This window comes from Suricata suricatta, chromosome 5 (genome assembly GCF_006229205.1).
Source record: "Suricata suricatta isolate VVHF042 chromosome 5, meerkat_22Aug2017_6uvM2_HiC, whole genome shotgun sequence".
Taxonomy (NCBI): Eukaryota; Metazoa; Chordata; class Mammalia; order Carnivora; family Herpestidae; genus Suricata; species Suricata suricatta.
In genome coordinates, this window is record NC_043704.1 from 142,247,210 (window position 1) to 142,269,425 (window position 22,216).

The following is a 22,216-nucleotide window of genomic DNA, read 5'->3' on the forward strand; positions in this document are numbered from 1 at the left end:
AGTTTCAATATCCCAACGTTAGAAAGGCAGTCTGTGTTACGTTCAAAAAAGGAAGAGGAAAGGGAATGACCCTTGTGTTTTGGGGGTTTGGTTAATGATTTAGCTCCATTGTCCCCAGAAGACAGCTGATTTCTGATAGAATTCATCATGACATCCATCCCTTACCAAACATCTGTAGTCTAGAAAGACTCATTTGATCTTTTAAAAATTTGAGTCCAATGCCCACTTGATGAGAGAGATTTCTGGATCATAGACCATAACCAAGAAGCCTCGACAGTCACTCAGATGAGCTGGGGTGACTGAAACCTCTGTTCCCAACTCTATAAGAACCTGTATTATCACCTCCACAAAACAGATGCCAGTTGTAGCAAGACACCTCCCTCATATATACAATTGCTCAAGACCAAGCCAATAAACATAAAAGAAATGTCAACTGGGAGCTGCCACTTGGCTACTGTATACAAATCTAGGGCTTTGGGTTTAGATCTTGGTAAAGACTATTGGCACGGAAGCATTGCGGAGTCAAGTTTAGCACCCAGTGCATCTTGTCATTTACATATAGGCTTTAAACATGTATCCCTAATCTCTGTTTTTAAAAGTTGCTTTTTAAGAGTTATACCTTTTCCTGTTTAACTGTGACAATCAAAGGAGTTTAACAAATTTACCTGTGACCCAAACAAAAATGCATTCCAAGTATGTAGACACATTCAGAGGAAAGAGGAAAAGAAATGGCATGCATGAAAAATATGCCTATCAAATATTTTGGTTTTGAGATAAGCATACTAATGTAAACCTTGATTGTGGTTTTTGGTGTAGACACTCCAAGAATGTTGGATAACTTTGTGTGCCCCTCATTATATATATATATATATATCTATATCTGCTTACATTATACTTGATAAATTATATTAGCATGGTTGATAAAGTATAACGTAATGCAGTTTATTCCTATGTAAGAATATTTAAGGAACTTTTATATACCAGGAAATTCTAATTACTGTATTTCATTGTTTCCAAGACCCATGTTTTTGTTTTTCCAAATTTTAACACTTCTGAAATTGGTTCTCCTCTTATAATCAATGGCATTATGAGAAGACAATTTATATCTGCTCTTGTTAGTCATCTGGGAGCACTATCTATATTTTCTGCTGAAAGCCTTTGACTACTCTGATGCATGAATTAAAACTCTAACCCAAACAAGGACTATGGGCTAGATTCTTAGGAGAGATTTTCTTTGTGTCCTTGTTTTATTCACTGTTAAGGCTGAGATGAGAATCTTCCCTTGAAATCCTTTCCTTTTATTTTTTATTTATTTTTTTTTGTAGCCCTTTGTCGTACCAACTTATGAGGAGTTCATTTGGGGTGGTTGGTTTTGCTTGTTTTTTGTTTTAGTTATTGTTGTTGTTATTGTTTTTATATAAGATAATGGTAAACTTTTCACTGTTGCTCTAGATAAAATAAAAGATGATAATTTCAATTCCAATGCTTCAGCATTTGGAATAATAGCACAGACTGAGGTTCAGGCTTTATTTTGAAAGGTAAAAAAATGATAGTGTGAAAAGAATTTCTCCTAAAATGTTTAAACATCTTAGGAGGACCTAAAGCATGACAACTGATAAGCTAATTAAAATTTTTAATGTGTTATGTAAAGCTGTTTTCTCCGGAGTGGCATTTTGGTAACAGTTTTTTTAGCATAGCGAAATGTATTTCTTTATCAAAAGGATCTAGTAATGAAAACTTTATACACATAAATTAATGTAAATTAACAAGGATTGGAAATACAAGTATATGCTGCCGGACATGCTTTTGCATAAGTGAAATGTACAAGAATATTTTAAAGTTCTTAATTAATCTCTCAAATGACAAGCGAAACTCTGGGCAGAATGACCAGGGATTGGGGCTATTAGGCCTCTCTTTCCCAGTGCTGTACAAACCATATCATTTTATTTCTTAATGAAGCAATTCACAAAGTCTTTGGTCTTAGTAGCCCTTTATACTCTTAAAAATGATTACTTATTTGTTTATTAAAAAAGAATAAACCCATCCCATGTTAACAAAAATATATCTTCAAAGACAATTTAAAAAAAATTTTAATGCTTTTTATTTATTTTTGAGAGAGAGAGACAGTACAATCAGGGGAGGGTCAGAGAAGGAGGGAGACAAAGAATCTGAAGCAGGCTCCAGGCTCTGAGCTGTCAGCACAGAGCCTGACGTGGGGCTTGAACCCACAAACTGTGAGATCATGAGCTGAGCTAAGGCAATTTTTTTTAAAAGAATGACACTCTTTTACATTTTTGCAAATCACTTTTACTGTCTGGTTTACTAAAAGATGACCGAATTTGCATATTGGCATCAGCATTCAATCTGTTGCCATATTCTGTTTGATTTAATCATATGAAGAAAATCTAACCTCATGCAGACATGTCATTGAACAAAGGAGGACCTGTGTATCTCACAAACCCACAGGTGTGTCCTTAGGCCACACTTCGAGAACCACTGTCCCAGAGAAGCTGGAACCAGGGACAGGGCTCATATTCATCTTCCATATACCAGAAGAGCCAGGCTGCTTGTAAAAATATTAAAACACATCTGTTTCATTTGGTAAATGGCCACTGGCACTAGTCCATCAGTACAGCCCTCCACCTCCTCCACTCTGAAGCCTCCCCCAAACCTCTCATCATCTCACAAGAATGGGGTGCTAGCTGGCGCTGCAGGGGTTCCCCAGGATCCTAGAGCTCTAGTGTTTGCATTCTGATTGGCCAGTGCTTACAACATAATGGTGGTGAAATGTTTTTAATGTCACCCCTAGCTCAGAAATGGTCTCACTTTATCATCAGTATGACTTTCAGGACATTCATTAGCTAGATGTCCCATTACATCTGAAGGCATATTCTTTACTTCAGGTAAAATGTTTCCTAAAATTGATCTTGTTAGTTTTCTCCCAAGTGATTGGACTGGAACCAAGAATGTTGAAAATCAGTCCAAAAATATATCAGGAGTCCTGGGAATAAAAGACACAGCACAGAGAATATAGTCAATGCTATTATAGTAGGATTGTGTGGTGACAGATGGGAACTGTATGTGCCGTGAGCACAGAATAACATATAAATTTGTCACATTGCTACTTTGGACACCTGAAACTGATACAACAGTATGTGTCAACTCCAGTTAAATTAAAGAAAACTTAAAAAACAAATGAACAAACAAACAACAACCAATAGACATATCGGGAGCATGAAGAAGAATTCCTGTTGCTTCTTCCTGTATTTCTAAAGAATGCCTTTCCAGTGATTACCCAAAAGCCAGCAAGTTTGTTTGGAATCTACTGGCCAAATAATAAGTACCGCTGATCAAAACCATGCAGCTATGTTCTACAGGTGATTGGCTGAAATCAAGTACAAAGGATGCTTTTACTGCAATGATGAGTCACTCAAACCTTGAAATTACTTTATGTTTATGTTGACAATTGTTGTGATTAGCCTCTGGGTCTCCTTCAGAATTTTCAAATGTAAGTAAACATTAAGTGTCAATCATGGATGACAGTGCTCTTTCACCAAATTTCCATGTTGGGACATTATCCTTCAGTATGCAAATATCATAATCAAACTACTTCTCACTGGCTTTGAAGCTCTAATCTAGTTTTCATAAGATCTTCACAAGTCCTGTAGTAATTGAGTCAGTAAATGCGTCAATAACAATTGCTTCAGGAATTGCACTTCCAAGAAATCTTCTAGCTATGAACACAAACAAAAGACCCAGCAATTGAACAAGAAGTGACCCCACAAAGTATTCATATGTCTAGTGGAAAAATGCCAAGATTTTTATTATGAAAACTAAAACAAATAAAATGGTGTTTCTTGCTTTTATCTGATTTACAGTTCTCTGCTAGAGTTGATTTCAAAGCAATGAGCAATAAAAATAATCTCTCTCTCTGTGATCCTCTGAAGATATTTTTCCTTACTGTGGAAACACTTAACGAGATTGTCTTCGCAGTCTGGATATGGAGATGAACTAATGGAGCTAATATAGTATTGTTAACAATCAGCACTCAGGTTCCCAGGAATAGTTTACAGGTTATGTTGAAGAGAAAATCAAGTAAGCTTTTGGGAGATGCATTCTAATACTAAGGCTTAGAATTTCTCCCTATTCCCAAGAAAAGAAACAAATTTTAGATAAGACATGATGATATATATTATACCTCGAAGACGTTTTATTTGAGTGCGTTTTTATTTGCCCAAACACAAGCCTCTGGGCATAGGAATACAGTGCATGCACTTCCTAATCCCAAGGGGTGCCATTCACACAAACCAGATGTCAATTGTGCTCCTCATTGTAGTGAAATGCTATGGCTCTGTCTGGACGTGTTTGTTTCAAAGCCTTCAAGAGACAGAGTAAGCAGGCAGAGTATCCTTTAATTAGATCTCATTAAGGCACTTAGAAAATCCACTCTGAGTGAGCTGAAAGCTAAAGTTATGAGTTTTATCACAGCCAGCATAAGCCAAGTGATTTGTTATGACCTATAACCCAGGTAATATGTTGTCTATTTTCAGACCTGAAATCAACTTGTTTTCAGTGATGGATGAAAACTTCCCCTGTGCTGTAAAGTTTTATAGCTCTTGTCCATTCAGAGCTACTATTAATAAAAATTCTCTTCAGTGCCAGTAGGTGAATGAAAGCCTGCAAAGGTCATGTCAGAGAATGGGGTTTCTCGTGCTGTTACGGAGTCCATAGTCAAGTACAGGCATAGGTGATGAACCTGACTTCAAACATCCAGCCTCCTCCTCATCAGGCATCAGGAGTAATTATTCATTCTGACTGAATCCCCTTATGATTGAGACAAAGATGTCTTTTTAGATTTCTGAGTAGACAGATAACCATAATCAATAACAAAATAGTTCCATCCTAGATTCTCATTCAGATAAACATTTTCTTTGAGGGTATGTCCTGGGTTTTATGTTTGCTTTTGTTTTTATTTTCCTGAGAGACAGTTAATGCACATGGAGTTGGCATCATAATTCTGAATTCCAACTGTGTCTCCATCACCATAAACATCAGCACTCTTATTGTCAAAAAGCATTTGTCCCTTCCATGACCGATGCTTTGTGCCATGTCCCAAGGACACAATGAAGTAGGGAGTGATCCTTGTCCTGGATGTATATTAGAAATGCACATACACTGTGCACCCCCATCCCCTTGTTTTTCCTATGTACTTGCTTACGTTCTCAATATAAGACTGCTTATTGCAGAAATGTTCTCTCTAAGAGAAGAATTCTGTTTGAAATAGGTTTTTTTAAGTAATATTGAAGAAGAAGCAGCTTAAACAAAAAGGATACAGGCAGTGAACAAGCACTTACTGAGCACCTCCTATGTGGGAGGCACAGACTGGAGGTAATGGACATGACATAAACATACGGACAGATTCCCCGCCCCCTTGGAACCTAAAATGGCAAAGAGCTTTTCTGTGAAGTAGGCAGTTAAAAGTTGGATAGAATATAATTTATATTGTGGATTTAAAACCACTGATGGTAACTGGCTCTAAACCTACACAACAGGGAAAGAAAACCAAAGCCAAAATAAAAATAACTAAACTAACAAAAGTAGCAGCCACAAGAACTTCAGTTCACACTTGTCCTGTTACTAACCATTAACCGATTGATTGTGTGTTTGTTTTTCAGGGTAGGTAACTGAAAAACTGTATTTACAAGCTAGAAAATCACCCCAGAGTTGAAAAGCTTCACTTTGTTACTTGTCCGGTAGAGTCTCCTATTCCCTTGGGTACTGAGTTGGTACAGAAAGAATACTATTTAGAGGAGCTACGTGAGCTTGGATGTCCTGTGATAAATCTTGGATCCTTTATAGCACACTAGTAACTTTTGAGAACCAGAGTTCTTTCTGAATTTTAAGGAAGCACGTGTCTCAACATCTGCGACGTGCTTTTCTTCTGTTCAACTGTTTGCTTTTCTTCATATTTTATCAGACATTCTAGTAGTTGGGGAAACTCTAGCATTTCCATCACAGATCCACAGCTTTTGAGCTGAGAGACAAACTTGGGTATGTTTGTTTTTTGTGTTTTTTTTTTTTAGTTTTTCAGCTTCAGTCTCCTCATCAGTAGAATGAGAACCATTAAAAGTGTGTATTTAGTGATTGGAAGGATTAAATGAGGTGCTGAGGGTAAAGCGCTAAGCATAGTTCCTGGAAAACTATAATCACTCTAGTATTAGCTATTATAACTATCAATCTCATCAACACAAGTCAAGGCTTTTTATTCTGAAAGCCAGCTTTGCTCTGTGTTTCTTATGACTCACATGCTTAATTCCTTGGTTTCCAAATATATGTCATGTCTCTTTTATTTTCCAAATGGGAATTCTTTTTAATGATATAACGTTTATTTGAAAAGACATCTGCTACCAATATCATTTTTCCAGCTGAATTTTTCACTTATTGAATAAAGTATATTATAAAACAAGTCGAAATTAACTTATTTTTACTTTGACCCAGATTTTATTAAGGCTTTTATAAGATCACATTCCAAATCATCCTCTGCATTCCAAGCATTATTTTGCACTGAGACATTAGATGGTTTTCAAATTTCTAGCCACTTTTCCCTTGAAGGTCATGTAATCATAAAATCTAAGGGCTGGCAATGGGAAAAGGATGAAGAAGATGAAGGAAAAAGAAAAAAAGAATAGTAAAAGAAAACATACCTCGATACCAAGGGAAAGATTGAGCCACTCTTGAGATCTGACGAATCATATGGTTAGTGTTTTTAAAGAGAAAAAAAATGAATTCTTAACCTCCTAATTCTGGCAAGTAATGGCAGTTCATTTTGGATACAGAAGGTGCTCGTGAAACCTCTGTGACTATGAAAGATTCTCCCCATGCTCAAGTACTTTCTAGTATTCTTCAAAGCAACGATCTTTGACGGAGAAGCATCCTGATGCCACAATTGGCGACTTACTGGATTTAACAAATAATTGGGAAGTAAGCATTTTCCTGCATATTCTATGGCTCCATAGTGCTGAATGTCAGTACTCTAGTGTTCAGTAATCTACTGAATGCCCTAATCTATGTCAAGAGTAATGTTACCAAATTATTTTGTGGAAGGAATTTTCAGAATCCTTATAAATTAGTATTAATGACATTTATGAAATTCTTTTTGTTTACTGAAAGACTCAGACTTGTGAAATTTTCATTTGAAAAAAGATACAGTTGCTCTTCATTATTCATGGGTTCCACGTTTACAAACTTAACGTCCTTGCTAAAATTTCTTTGTAACCCAGAATCAATACTCATGGTGCCCTCAGGGTCATTTGTGTGGAGCAGTAAAAGTTTGAGTCACCTGGAATTAGAGAGTACACTTACTGTGATGAGCATCATGTAAGATATTGAATTGCACACCTAAAACTAATATAACCGTGTATATTAACTGTACTGGAATTCAAATTAAAAAAAAACTTAAAGTCTGAGTCACCAAAGATGCATACTCCCAAGGTTGAATAGACAGGCTTAGCTTTCTTGTGTCACCGCTTCACACTATAAACCGATGTCCTTTCCTTGGTTTGTGTAGGGCCACGATTTTTCATGTTTGTGTTTTTCATTGGTGATTTCACTGTTAAAATGCCCCCAAGTATAGTCCTGAAGTGATGTGTTATGTTTCTAAGTGTGAGGAATTTATGATGTACCTTATGGAGACAATATAAAAAGAAAATGGAGATGAGCTTTGTGCAAACGTGATTATAGTGCTATCAGCCTTGAATTCATTGTTTATGAATCAAAAATATATCTTAAATAAAGTGTCTTTAGATAGAAACAATATTGTTTATTAATTTGCTGAAAATGTAATCAGAGGCTTGTAGGAACCTAATCCTGAATCCTGTATTTCCTCTAGGAGCAATGAGTCAGTATTCATAATTCAGTAGTCACAGTGACTTTGTAATTTATACTTGTTGATAATAACAAGAATCCATTGTGTCTTGTTTCTGATTATTGTTACTGAGTGGGAGCCAGTTACTAGTCAAGTCTATATCTCTTTCATTGATATAAAAAACAGTGTGCATGGGTATCAAAAGTAACTATACCAGTACATGCAACCAACTGTCTTTATATGAAAAGTTGTGTTGGAGTCAATACTCAATTCTTATGGATCTAAAGACAACAGTTTTTACTCTACTCAACCAAAAAAAATTTAAAACTTTCTAAGGAATTTGGAAAAACTCTAGTCCTATTTTCATGAATTTAATGGCTCTATGAGTGACCAGTGCCTTGTAATCACTTCATAAAGATAATTTAACATTGGACCCAATGTAAAGACTCATATATCGTCCTTGGCAATACAAATTCATTAGCCTAACACAGTGAACTATTTATACTATCTCTTATAACATTCTTATTTACCCACCTATCTGCATATGAGAGGAAAGCTATATTGGCTCTTTTCTTTAGAAACCTAAATGGGTCACATTGAAATGGAAAATATTTGATGTTTAAAGACATAAAGATGGCTATGGAAGTAATAACAAACAAGCTGCATAAAATCTGGATAGAAGAGATTATCCCTATGGTTACCATTTATAACGAACACTCCAAAAGGAAGATTTTGTTGAATTTTTGAAAGCATTTGGCTATCATCAGCTGTTAGAAATGCTACTTTCAGGCATTCCTAGCAGTGATGAAAGCAAGGTGCAACTTAACCACGTGCTGCCCTTTTCAGTAGGATCTGTTTGGAAGAGTGCACCTGGCTCACCAACTCTTTGATCAGACACCAGTCAGCATCCTTCTTATTAAATATATGAAGAATCTGACAAGGTCCAGAAATATATCATTTCTATTAGCTTTGGAGCCATATTGACTGTAATTTAATTTTACAATATTGGGCATTAGAAAATTTATGTTTCAGAGATTTGGAATTGAAGTATTGCCCCAATAAACCATTAGAAATAAAAAAATACTTTAAGGAAAAAGTTTATCTAAAGAATATCTAGGAGCAATCTCCCAAGGATGTAGATTCATGTTATCTTTGACCATATTCCATGAAAGTAGAAAAATCATGTCTATAGTTCACAATTTCCTTTGGGTATATCACCATGCTTGGCATTTAGTTGTCCAATTATTTTCTTTAATGGGATCTTGGAAAAAATTAAGATGTATCTAACAACATTGCCAGGTTTTTTAAATAGTTCTTTTAACCTTGAACTGAAGAAGTGATTTTACATATGTGATCTTAAAAAGAGCAATTGGCTGTTATGATGTGTTACAACACTTGTGATTGAGTTTGTTAGCAAGCCCATCAAATGTAGTCTAATTTATTTCGTGTGCTTTAGTGGCAATTTAGAGAGCAGGCTCAAGGTGAATGACCGTTGTAATCACAAAAAAATCTTCCCATTGGCACAGGAACTTCAATTCTCAGTAGTTTAGCTTATAAACTTTCTAGCTCAGGTAACTGTTCTTATTTTAAAACTGCCGGGTTCATATTTTTAATCTATGGTCATTAAAGATGAAAAGTAAATCTTGCAAATTCCTATAATCGTGTAATTCTGGATATGATGTGTTTGATGATGACCTCTAATCATCTGTCTAGTCTCTATTCTCAAAGATGAGGATGGAAAACATACTTATGTTCTAGGAAAATAAGGAGAATATGGGATTTAGAAGGGGCTGAATGATGGAAAAATTATATCAAGCAATTATAAAGGGAAAAGCTGATGGTTGAGCGCCATGTTCTCTGATTCCTTTGACCCAGTCTCCATGGCAGCTAAGTGGGGCATCAGGCAACTAGGAAATTTCTAGAGTTGTTGGTGCTGTCCTGGCAAATAAGACTCAGATTTGTCCACAACTATGGCTTTAAGGCTCTGCAGAGCGTCACACTGCAGGTGGGAGTCAAAGAATATGGATCAATCAGCCAGATACCTGAAACTCTCACCTGTCCATCTACAGAGGCTCACCCTGGTAGCAACCTCCGCATTTTATATTTTCCATCCTACTTAGTATGTTGTAGTGTGGCTTACCTGTATAAACACTACATCCATGACTCTAAGATACCATCAATTAAAGAGGAAATATTATTTTAAATACCACTAAAAAGAGAAGTTGCCAGACTCAAATGCCATCAGTTATCATGCCAGCCCCAATTTCACGGACCTTAAAATGTGCAACTCTCACACACACGCACACACACACACACACACACACACATACACACACTGTGTTTTGGAATCTATGAAATTCAGCCATTTAGACTGAAATAAAATCAGAAGCGCCTACATAAAATATGGCAGTGTTCTCTTGTGTCCTTTATGATTATTAATCAAGGCTTAATTTACCTTTGGAAGTGGCAAACTCGGACTAGAGCTTTGAGAACTTGAGCCAGACCCATCCCACATTTTCTTCTCTTCCTCCTTTGACGATGTTTTCTTTGTGCAGCCATTGGTTTTTGTCAGTCTTCCAGGCTTAATTCTGTCTGCATCTCTGTGTCATGTCCTTCTTTACTGCTATAAAAGGAAGAAATTTTCTGCCTGTCTAGGATGCTTTCCTTAAAGCCCAAAAGGAGAAATACCGTGATGACACAGTGTATAAACAACAGCATGGCTCGCCTTGATGTTCTTTTCCCAAACATAGAGAGGTGAATTTTCTCTATTCTCTGCCTATTTTCCTAGTTTTTGTAAAGCAATAAGTCCCCTGCATTTCATTTGTTTGATTCCTGACAACCCCCTGAAGACATCAAGATGATTTTTCATAATCGTCTCCCTCCTCTTGGTCAGTAACTTGGATAAGGGGAGCCTCCAGGTGTTCTGGCTGCCTCTGTTTCCCTGGGTTCTTGCTCACGATTTGGTCCGGGTACCCTGGCTTCTTGCTGAACTGAGGAGGTCTGTTAGCAATCCCTTTACTTCCTTCATGCCTACTCACCAGCCAAGGACTGAGACGTGTTCTTTATCAAAAGAGCATCTTTACAGCACAACAGTGCGGCCGAGGGGAGCTGCAGACAGAGGTGGGAGAGGACGTCTCTCCCAACCCACAAACAAGGAATGATAACTTGAACAAAGACGCTGACCATACAGTCAATGTACTAATTTAACTTGGCAACTTGAGTTTGAGACCATGATTCAGGAATCACCGGGACATAAGTCATAGTTGGGACCTGAAAGTGAGTGTCATTACTGTCCAGAAGGGAAGAAGAGGAGGACAAACCCTGGCCCTGAGCACCGCAGGCACCAAAAAGGCTGGTGGACCAAGTGACATCAAAAGCGCAATGGCTCTCTGAGAAGTCCAGGGAACACCAGGCTCACAGAATTGAAGGGAAAGGAATGTTGAAAGGAGAGGAAAATCACTGGTCAAATGAGACACGCTAACCAAATATGATTTGGAATAACTACCTCCCTTAGCTTCAGAAATTCTGAAAATTAAGGAGTATTGTATGAGCCACTGCACAGGTTGGGAGGCATATTTTACGGAGCGATTAACAAGAAGACTTCTGTTTTGTCTCAGGACCAGGCCATATAATCTCTCTGTGGGAGACTTTGGCAGGGTCCTGCCTACAGTTTCATTTTTCAATCATCTTCTCTTTAGGAGAGGGACTAGCTGCACCGAGCCTAGGGAACATATCTTGAGCAGGTGAGAGCAGGCACCTGCTTTATATGCGTGACTATCTCTGCCAGGGGAAACACACCGTTCAGTAATCACCTGACCACACCAGAGCCATGGCAGACAAAATCCTACTGCTTGCCCTATTTTCTCACATCCCCTCTCAGCAAGTGCTACCTGCAAGTTTGCCCTGAGCATATTGTTTCCTAGAATCAGGTTTTGTTTTATTTTGTTTTTAAACAGGAAAGAGGTTTGAAATCCTTTCTTGAGGCGCCTAGGTGGCTCAGTTCGTTAACTGTCCAATTTCAGCTCAGGTCATGATCTCACAGTTTGTGGGTTCGAGCCCCACGTCAGGCTCTGTGCTGACAGCTCAGAGCCTGGAGCCTGCTTCAGATTCTGTCTCCCTCTTTCTCTGCCCTCCTCCCTGCTCACACTCACCTCTCTCTCTCTCGTTCCCAAAAATAAATAAACATTAAAAAACTTAAAAATCATTTCTTTTGCCGAAAATTGTACTTGGTATTGATCATGTTGTGGTTGTCTGGTGATTTTTATTGGTTCCTTTGAATATCTTGGACATCCACGCTCCTGCCATGTATGAAATCCTCAATTTCTCAGCCAGGATGGCCATTTACAATAAAAATTCTTAGGAGCTTTCAATACTAGGATCAATGTATGATTCGCCCTGAATTTTCTGTATTTATTCTTGACCTTCCGTCCGTTCTCATATTGATCCCTCTGCTGTAACAACTCCCACTGTGTCCCCTACCTTCTGTGTGTTACTGACCTAGCAAAGCTAAATGCTTCCTGACATTCTTGAGCTTACTTCTAAATCAGGCCTCTAATCTATAATACTTTCATAAATGAGATGCCGTTTTCTTCCCTCCTGAATTTAAAAATTAAAAATATTCATAGAACAATTCATATAATACACTTCTTTAAATTAAAAGGTTTTCCCCATTATAAAGTAAATCTAATTACATAAAGCTTACAAAAGAGTCAGAAAATATAGGAAAGGAAAAAAATCATTTATATTAATACCACTCCAGTATTTTGACATTTAACATTGTTGAAGTTGTTTTATTTCTAGTCAGAGATTTTTTTAATTCTTAAAATTTTTAATTTTTGACCCATATGGTACACATAATTTTGCATCATGATTTCTTCACTAAAGGACATGTTTTCTAAAGAGAAATACTGGTAAATAAACATAAACAAAGTTAAGTGAGGTTTCAGTAAAATAACAGAACCCAAACTTTTATATTTATTTATATTTTCAAGCCCTTTCACATGCATAGCTTTTTAAGCCACTTTAATTATGGAATTTTTAACCATAATCTGCTAACAGTAACAAATATTGTTAACATTGATTGTGTGAAATACACTCTTGAAAGATAATATACAGAAAATTACACTTTCCTTTTCTTATTTGGCTTCTGAATTCATCTTATGATAATTCAGTACACAACATTTACTAAAATATACAATATTTACTGTATATATACTTAAGTGTTGCCTTATGGATCATAGAAAATTGGAAATTCTTGTGACTATTGATTTTTACCCATACAACTATGATGCATCATTTGTCAAGGAAGGATTTAGAAAAAAGAGAAATGTTATGCTAAAACATTGATATTTCCATTTTCCAGGAATTACAGTGTCTACCAGTGTCTACTGCCTCGAATATTTTGGTCCTCATTTACGTGATAGTATAAAAAGACTTTCAGGGGTTCCTAGGTGGCTCCGTCAGTTAAGCATCCAAATTTGATTCAGGTCAGGATCTCATGGTCCACAAGTTCAAACCCAATGTCAGGCTCTGTGCTGATAGCTTGGAGCCTAGAGCCTGCTTCAGATTCTGTCTCCCTCTCTCTCTGCCCCTGTCCCACTCATGTTCTCTCTCTCTCTCTCTTTTGCTCGTTCTCTCTCCCTCTCTCTCTCTCTCTCTCACAAAAATACATGTTAAATTTTTTTTAAAATAGTTTCAAAAGTGATACAAATCAATTCTATCTGGAGATACCTCATTGGCTTTGTTGCAGCCTGTGGTTCTCTGCTCCTCACATCATAGGCTAAAAGATCTTTCTGAAGTGTTAATGCCTACTCCCTACTGAGTACTTTTTAAGCAGTATTTCCATAATTATTACTTCTTCATTTAACTTGTTAATAATTTAAAGTTATAAATATCAAGTATCTAGTTCCTAAGTCAAACTGATGTCTTAATGAAATCCCTATATTTATTTAACATAGACACCTTAATTACTCCAACAAACTGTATTTTAAAATTTCTTCCAAACTATTTAGCTCTTATAATATAGATTCTGCTCGGGAGGACTAGAAATACCCACTATAGTTGAAATACTAAGCGAAAACTCAGCTGCTGCTGGAAAAATGACAAAAATGCCCCCTTTCATTTTAAATAAATTGCAATGCTTCCAATGCACAACTAATGTAAACTTGAAAAATGGAAAATATTTGTGAATCTCATAAGCTCTTTTGAAAGAGAGACAGGATCAAAGATCACTTTCCTACATATGTGGTGTGACTTTTGTTTTGTTCCAAGTTATTTTACTTTTTGTGTGACTCCGGAGTTTGTAAATGTGCCATAAAATTTGGTAATTACATGATGATGATTTCATGGTTCTCGCTTAGTGTAAAGGTGCCTAGACAGGGCAGCAAAATTGATTTTCTTTTTTACCTTTGTGGAAAGAAACAAAAGGAAATTGAATGCAAAATCTGCATTAAGACTCTATTAGAATTATAACTCAACAATCTGTTACACGTGAAATGAAAACCAGGTGTAGCCAAGTGTTATTGTGCTGTGGTATTCAGCCAGCGGGCTAGTCAAACAGCCCTTTGTCTAACCCATGCCTTGTTTTGTTACCCGTAATGTTCCAAATGCATATGACCTGAAACTATCTCTTGTCTCCTCTTGCCAAAGGTACTCAGAGGCAGGACTGTCCCTAGGCAAAACCATGAAGTAGGTGAATCTTGTGTTCACCCCCTACCCTCTTGCAATGACAATCTCACTTTAGATTCTCCCCATCTTCCTGTCCCCAAGTGCCTACTCCAGTTGCTTATTGCTCTGGATTTACCCTCTGTTTTCCAGGGGGCTCATGCTGTTTCTTGTTGTCCAACCCCTCTTTGATTGTATAATTGCCCAGCTCAAAAAAAATCTCATACCTCCCTAAGAGGAGCCAGGCAATCAAGGTTCTCCCGCCCTTTCTTTTGACTCTGAATTCCCATCCCCCATCCCCACCACCATGTTCTACTGCAAATGCATCACCCACCTGGCCCTTTTTATTTCTACATCTTTTCCATGCTAGTCCTTTTGTCAGAGCTGGCCTCCATCTCTCATTTCCATCTATGGAAATCCTGGTCATCTTTCAGTGCTCCACCCACCTGTACGTCCTCCAAATGCCTTCCCTGATCACCCCCAGCCTCCCTCCTCTACACCTCATCCGTTCATAACACTCATATGGCTCTTACCATGTGTTGCTTTGTTTTATAATATTTATGTATGTGTCTTGTCTCCAGGCACTGTGCTGGGCGCTTTACAAACGTAATCTCATTTAGATTTCACAACAATCTGATGAGGTAGGTATTATTGAATCATCTAACAGTTGAGGAAACTGAGGTTTAAACAGGTTAAATAATCTGCCCAAGGTCACACTGCTAGAAAGTTCAGAGATAAGACTTGAACCTAGGTCCAGAATATATATTCTTTCCACAAAAGCATATTGCCATCTATTTAGTTATTTTCCATGGCTTTCTGAATACCAAATGCCTATTCAACAAAAAGATAGAGTTTACTCATAAATACTGTGTTCCTAGTTAGAACTGACTTATTAACTATAAACCATAAGAAATTCGAGTGAAATGTGAAAAAAAATCCTTACCTAAAGTTGTCAGGACAAATAAACATGGCACAAGAAGAGAATATTCAAGACAATTTGTACTTTTAGACATGCTAAATAAGGGCACCTGGGTAGCTCAGTCAGTTAAACTTCCAACTTCAGCTCAGGTCATGATCTCATGGTTCATGGGTTCAAGCCCCACGTCGGCCTCTATGTTGACAGCTTGGAGCCTGGAGGCTGCTTCAGATTCTGTGTCTCCTTCTCTCTCTGCTCCTCCCCCTCTCATGCTCTGTCTCTGTCTCTCAAAAATAAATAAACATTTAAAAATTAAAAAAAAGAAATGCTAAATAGCATTGGACTCTGGGAGTACTATTGGAAGAGAAGTACAAGGAAAAGAGGAAAACCTGAGGTTGACTAGGAAAGACTTCCTCTAAGTCCCCTAGGATTTAAACAGTCTCAGGTGGTTAGGAGGCTGAAGGCATGATTTTATCCTAACAATATCTTGATTGAGTACAAAGCCCATTCTTTTCCTTCTGCTTCTGGTATAACATCTTGAATAAGTGAAGGGAAAGGTAAGTGTTTCTAAGAAAGAACTCCATGCCCAATGGACAACTTATACAACTGCCATCTCTAGTACCCAGAACCATGAACTCTCAGCTGCCCCTAGACAGGCCCATTCTGGGGGCTCTTCAGTCTGGCCCAGCCTCCAATCAGTCACATGGCATAGGGCCCATCTTGGGAAGATTTTAGACTCAGGATCTCTTGGTGTTTTGACCCCACTGCCTTTGCTTCTTCTGAGGGGGGAAAAGCCTATCTTCATTTATGCTCTGTTATTTGCTTCTCATTTTCCAGTGCCCTACCTTGTCATGATATCAGTTGCATATTTCTTTAACATGAGTGAGATGCAGTTATGGTTAAACATGCATTTTCCTGACAGTCATCTCAACTTTGCTTATAGATTCTGTTTTGATTTCTGTGTGTTCCCAGTATGCCAGCCCCATTCACATATAGCTCCACACTTTCATTCTTTATACCATTCTTAATAACAGTTTTTAAATTGGGATAAATAATGCATGTAATCTAAGCTTCACCACAGCAGGGCATATGGAACTTAAGACCCTATCTTGGAAAGTCAGAGAATTTCCATTTCAGTTAAATGCTAAATCTGAGGAATTCAATGAGCCCAGTGGGAAAACTACCTTCACCCAGACTGGAAAATTTTCAAGCACAAAACTCCTCTCTCTTTTCTCTAAAGATTTTATGATTTTTCTTGTCTTCTACTAAAGTCCTCAAAGCTAATTAATTTTTTCTTTTTCTTTGATATAATTATAGATTCATGGGAAGTTGCAAAAGAAATGTACAAGGAGGTCCTGTGTATCCTTCACTGCATGTCTCCCAATGGCTATATCTTACATAATTATAATGTGCTATCAAAGCCAAGAAATTGACACTACTCTAATATACCTTCAAATTAAAACAAAATAAAACCCAAACCTAACCTGATCACAACCCAGTCAGTTTTCCTTCCACATTCTGTTTATACTCACAAGCAGTAACCAGACAGTGTTAGAAAACAAAAGGTGGTATGATAGGAGTGTCTGGGTGGCTCCATTGGTTAAATATCCAACTTCGGCTCAGGTCATGATCTCACAGCTCATGGGTTCGAGCCCTGCACCAGACTCAGTGCTGACGGCTCAGAGCCTCGAGCCTGCTTCAGATTCTGTGTCTCCCTCTCTCTCTCTGCCCCTCCCCCACTTACACTCTGTCTCTCTCTCAAAAATAAATAAACCATTAAAAAATTAAGTTAAAAAAAAAAGGTGATATAACCAGACACGCACGGAAAAAGTGCTAGAGATGATCATCAAGTCTCGTGCAGACCCTAGGTCAGTGTCATAGGTAGTGAAAGGAAGCCTGCATCAGAAGACGTGGGCTAGAATCTGATTCTGCCTCTAAATGTGTGACCTTGAGCAAATCACTTGACCTCTCCAAGCTTCAGTGTCTTCATCTATAAAATGGAGAAACTATTTCTCTTGCCTACTTCATAGGGTTGTTGTGAGGATCAGAAGTGATGATGTATATGAAAGAATGAGGTAGGCCGTGAATTCGCAGTCATGAAGTTTATTATTCTTTTCTGAAATGACTGCCAGTTACAGAAGTTTAGTTTTTCAAAGATGAGTTTATTCTTAGAAACAGAACAAAACCACCTCCTTAGGAGCTACAAGGCCTGGAATTTCCCTTATGTGTAAATGACCTTGCCTTTCTACCATTCTTAGTAGGACAGGTACTAGCAATATATTGGACAAGCACACTGAGACGTATTACCTACATACTCCTGAGGCATACCATCTATTTTAAAATAAATATTTCTTAACATTTCCTTCTAAAAGGTCGAATGCATTTTAAGTAGCTTTTATTTTTATCCTGACCACAGAATTTATTCTTGAGTTTTTTTTTTCCAGCCGTGAGAGGTACAATAGGTGCTCTTGACAATAGTGAGAAATTATAAGGATACCAGATTAGACAGAGGATGGTTTATGAAGTAGAAAAGGAAGTCATCCAAACTGCATTGTTCCTTGGTGCATCTGGATATATAATATAAACTCCTAAGTCACTGGTGGATCTGATGTGTGGGTAGTAAAAATGCTAGTCTTGGCAGGAGGGGTGGAAAAATATATAGGATAAAATAAACTTAAATCATGGAAAGTAAAAATAAAAGTGTTTGTGTGGACTGGATGTTTTGGGCACCAAGATAAAAGTGTTAAGATTTATTTTCTCCTCTTTCCTCCCTGTATTCAGGCTGGCATGGCTCTGACCTATGACCCCACAGCTGCCATACAGAATGGGTAAGTTGGCCACATTTTCTCTATTTGAATCGCTAAAGTATCTTTGATCTCTAAAATCAGCACTGACGAAAAATATTCAAAAATATTCTTTCTTTTGTTTTAAATCTCTAGGTAGAAACTGTAAACCCAAAATTCCTCACCATTGTACTTGTTTTTCTTCCCAGCATGACTGACCTCATAGGATCTTCCATGTCTTCTATTCCTGCATGATCTCTACCTACATTAAGTTTTCCTCTCTCATGCTCTTTCTCTCTCTCTCCCTTAGAGAGAATAAGGAATAGGATGTGAAGAGGGAGCATAGATAGAACTGGGCTAGAGTTTAGCTTTCAATGATTTTAGTGTTTTCCAAGTTCATTTCAACATGAATAATGCTTTGCTATTGTCTTCTGGCTATCAAGGGAACGTAAAGGACAGAGTCAAGTTAGTAACTTGGCAATTGTTTCTTTGCTCTTCATTTTAATAAGCATCTAGAAATTTTGTAGCCTCTTACTTAGCATAAGTCACATAGTCTAAGGTTTCTCCTTTGAAAAATAAAATGTAAACTACATGTTCTGACCTCTCGAAAATTCTGTAATTCTGAGTATCTTTGGTTGAACTCACATTCCAATATCTTCTCTTTGTTTTGGCAGTTATTCTTTGGTTGGTTGGTTATCTTTATTTTCACAGCTTTCTATCTTGGATTTCTCCATGGCTTTCAGTTTTCTGTCTTACAGTCTCATTAAATAATCAATCAGAATGAAGACCTCATTTAAGATCAGTGTAGAGGAGAAAAGAATGCAAGCTGTTTTCTATTTGGTCAGCTGCCTCTAATGAAAATCTGTGGGATGTTGAAAGGATTTAAATATCTCATATTCTGATAGTTATTCATTTAGGCAATCATTTATCCATTCATTCAATAAACATCCAATGGGTATGCCAAGCACACTATCTGAGACAAGCCCTTTGCCTCAAGAAACTCATAGTCTACCCTTCCAGAAAAGAGTAAACATGGATGGTAGGCTATGGGAGGAGTCTAGTCCTTTCTCTCTTGCTGATTTAAACGCCTCTCTAAGAGTGAAAATTAAGGATTTATCCAGTAACCACTTTCTTATTTCCAATAAGGTACTATAAACTTGGTGGGTAGAAAGAAGAAACAGATAAGAATGTCCTCAAGAATCACATGGTATATTTATAAATATAAAATAGTTAACTCAAAAGATACAGAACAAGTCATTAGATGCTAAGTGACAGTGACAGAAAATAGGTGTTATACTGGAAGGGAATAACATGTATTAAACACATACTATGTACCAAGTACTTTATATTTGTAACTTAACATGCATTGTTTCAAACTCAAATATATGTAAAAAATACATGTAGTTACCAGTAGACATTTATATGCATAAATGGAAAATAGAAATAAAAATTGAATGAATACATTCACTAACCAGATTCAAAAGTGCTAAGGTTTGGCATACTGTATATGCACCTATGTTCCCATCTGTAATATTTATCCATATATCTATTAGAAAGTCCTTCTTACTCAATGCTCACATGAAAGATTAGATATGCAGCAGTGACTCAGGCCTGGACCGGAGTAGAGGATGCACCTTCTTCTCCATTGCTTCAGTCAGTGGTCTTTCCAATGCATAATTTAAAATCTGACTATTTTCTCTAAAGACATAATTTTCCAAGTATTCTTCCTAATTTATAATAAACCTAAAGAGAAAGCTCACCTGAGCAGCCAAAATGGAGCTTTGGGGAGTGCCACGTTAGAGGCTGTGAGGGCACAATAGTACACAGTGAACATTTCTCCCTTCTTAAATGTTTGCAACAATGAATACTTCCCTCATGAAACGCATTTTAGTTAAGATGCTGAGGATACCCATCTTCCTGATTTTCTCATATGATCTACTCTCATTGATAAAGAACCATATGCCATCAATTAGTCTTTTCCTTCAGTACTTCTTGTCCACTGAATATTCCTTTCAGCCTATAGAAATGCTCAAGTCTTCTCCACCTGTAAAGGGGGTAGAAGCAAAACCATTCTTTCATACCAATGACATCACTTCAAGTGACCACACTGTTTAGTCTTCTCTTCACTGCTAAACTCGCTTGTCTCTACATACTAATGTTTATTTTTCCCATATTCTTTTTATTTTTAATGTTTGTTTATTTTTGAGGGGGGGTGGAGGAGGGGCAGAAAGAGAGGGACAGGGGGTGTGGAGTGGGCTCCCTGCTAACAGCACAGAGCCCAATGCAGAGCTCAGACTCACGAACCATGAGATCATGACCTGAGCTGAAGTTGGAGGCTTAACTGCCTGAGCCACCCAGGCGCCCCTTCCCATATTCTTTTCAAATGAAGCCTATTAATTATGAAGCCTTGTTTCAAACTTCACTGGAATTTCCCTTGCTGATGTTACCAGTGATATCCAAATGTGTCTGTTGTAACTGACACCCTTTTACTTCTTGTATCATTTGAAATCTTACCTCATTTGACTCATAGTTGTTGGCACCATTTATACCATTCTAGAAATTTCTTATCTCTTGGGTCCCACAACTCCATTCCCTGCTGATTGTCCTTGCTCTGTACCCTTTGCCTACTGGGTTGGTCTCTTCTGATTCCTTCTCTTTTGCCCACTTTTACTCACCTTTCTCAGGATTTTGTCTTTTTCCTATTTGATCTCATCCATTCCTCTTGCTTTTGGGACCTGAAGACTCCCAAGCTGACACTTACAGTTCCTAAGTAGATGCAGGCCACTATCACCTGTGTTTCTGATTATTAGGTATTATTACTCTTAGATATATTGTTGTCCCAAACTAAGATCATTAACGTCATCAGTGCTTCCTAATAGAAGCCAAACAAATTCAAATGAAAACCAAATATGAAATTTACTTGTTCTTCTTATTATAATTCACTTTATGAATTTTTTAAGTTTATTTATTTATTTTGAGAGAGAATAAGCGCAAGTGGGGAGAGGCAGAGAGAAAGAGAGAGAGAGAGAGAGAGAGAGAGAGAGAGAGAGAGCAAGAGAGAGAATCAGAAGCAGGCTCCACGCACTGTCAGTGTGGAGCCCTATGTGGGTCTTGATCTCATGAACTGTGAGATCATGACCTGAGCTGAAATCAAGAGTCCACAGCTTAACTTGCTGAACCACTCAGGCACCCTATTAGTAATTCATTTTAAAGACATTTAGGCCATAAACTCCAGTTTTCTTAATGATTCTTAATGATAAAATTGGTCATTAAGACTTATTCAGTTTATCTTTGAACTATATCTTCACCCCACCTCTTGCTCCTTGCCACTGATTGGGTTTATTCAATCATCTTCCCTACCTGTACTGACCCTTTACCTGTCTCTAATATTGCTCTCCTGTGAAACATTTTCACCTTGTTTTTGGAATATTTTTTAGGGGCATCTGAGTCACTTAGTTGGTTAAGCTCCTGAGTCTTAGTTTGGGCTGAGGTCATGCTCTCAGAGTTCTGTGAGTTTGAGCCCTGTGTTGGGCTCCGCACTGACAATGTGGAGCCTGCCTGGGATTCTCTCTCTCTCCCTCTCTCTCTCTGCCCTCCCCTGCTTGGCCTCTCTCTCTGTCCCCCAAAATAAATAAATAAACTTTTAAAAAATAATTAAATAAAAATAAAACATGTAATCACCATAATCATCTCCTTGCCTGGTTTAAAGCATTAGGCAGAACAAAACTCAGACTTCCAAGAATGGCACCTAAAAACCCACAAACAAACGCATGATTTATTTCCTAAAAATCATGTGAACCTTCTCAAAACATTCCATGCTACTTTATACTTCTCTGTCTAGTTGCTCCTGGAATTATCTGTGCCCTGAGAGAATGGTGATTTCCTCCCTCCCTCTCTCTCTCCTTTCCTTCCTTCCTTTCTTCTTTCCTTCCTTCCATCCTTCCTTCTTTCCTTCCTTCTTTCTGTCTTTTTTTTAAATACTGCTCACCT

General features: G+C 37.6%; 1 protein-coding gene across 3 annotated transcripts in view; it reads left to right on the top strand.

Moving 5' to 3' along the window:
* The window catches only part of RBMS3 (RNA binding motif single stranded interacting protein 3), a 676,668-nt gene that overhangs the window by 551,134 nt on the left and 103,318 nt on the right, over window positions 1–22,216 (top strand). For all 3 annotated transcript variants that reach the window (XM_029940376.1, XM_029940377.1, XM_029940379.1), the window contains exon 8: window positions 18,225–18,271. In XM_029940376.1, the coding sequence (XP_029796236.1) occupies window positions 18,225–18,271 (47 nt within the window). The remainder of the gene's footprint in view (window positions 1–18,224; window positions 18,272–22,216) is intronic.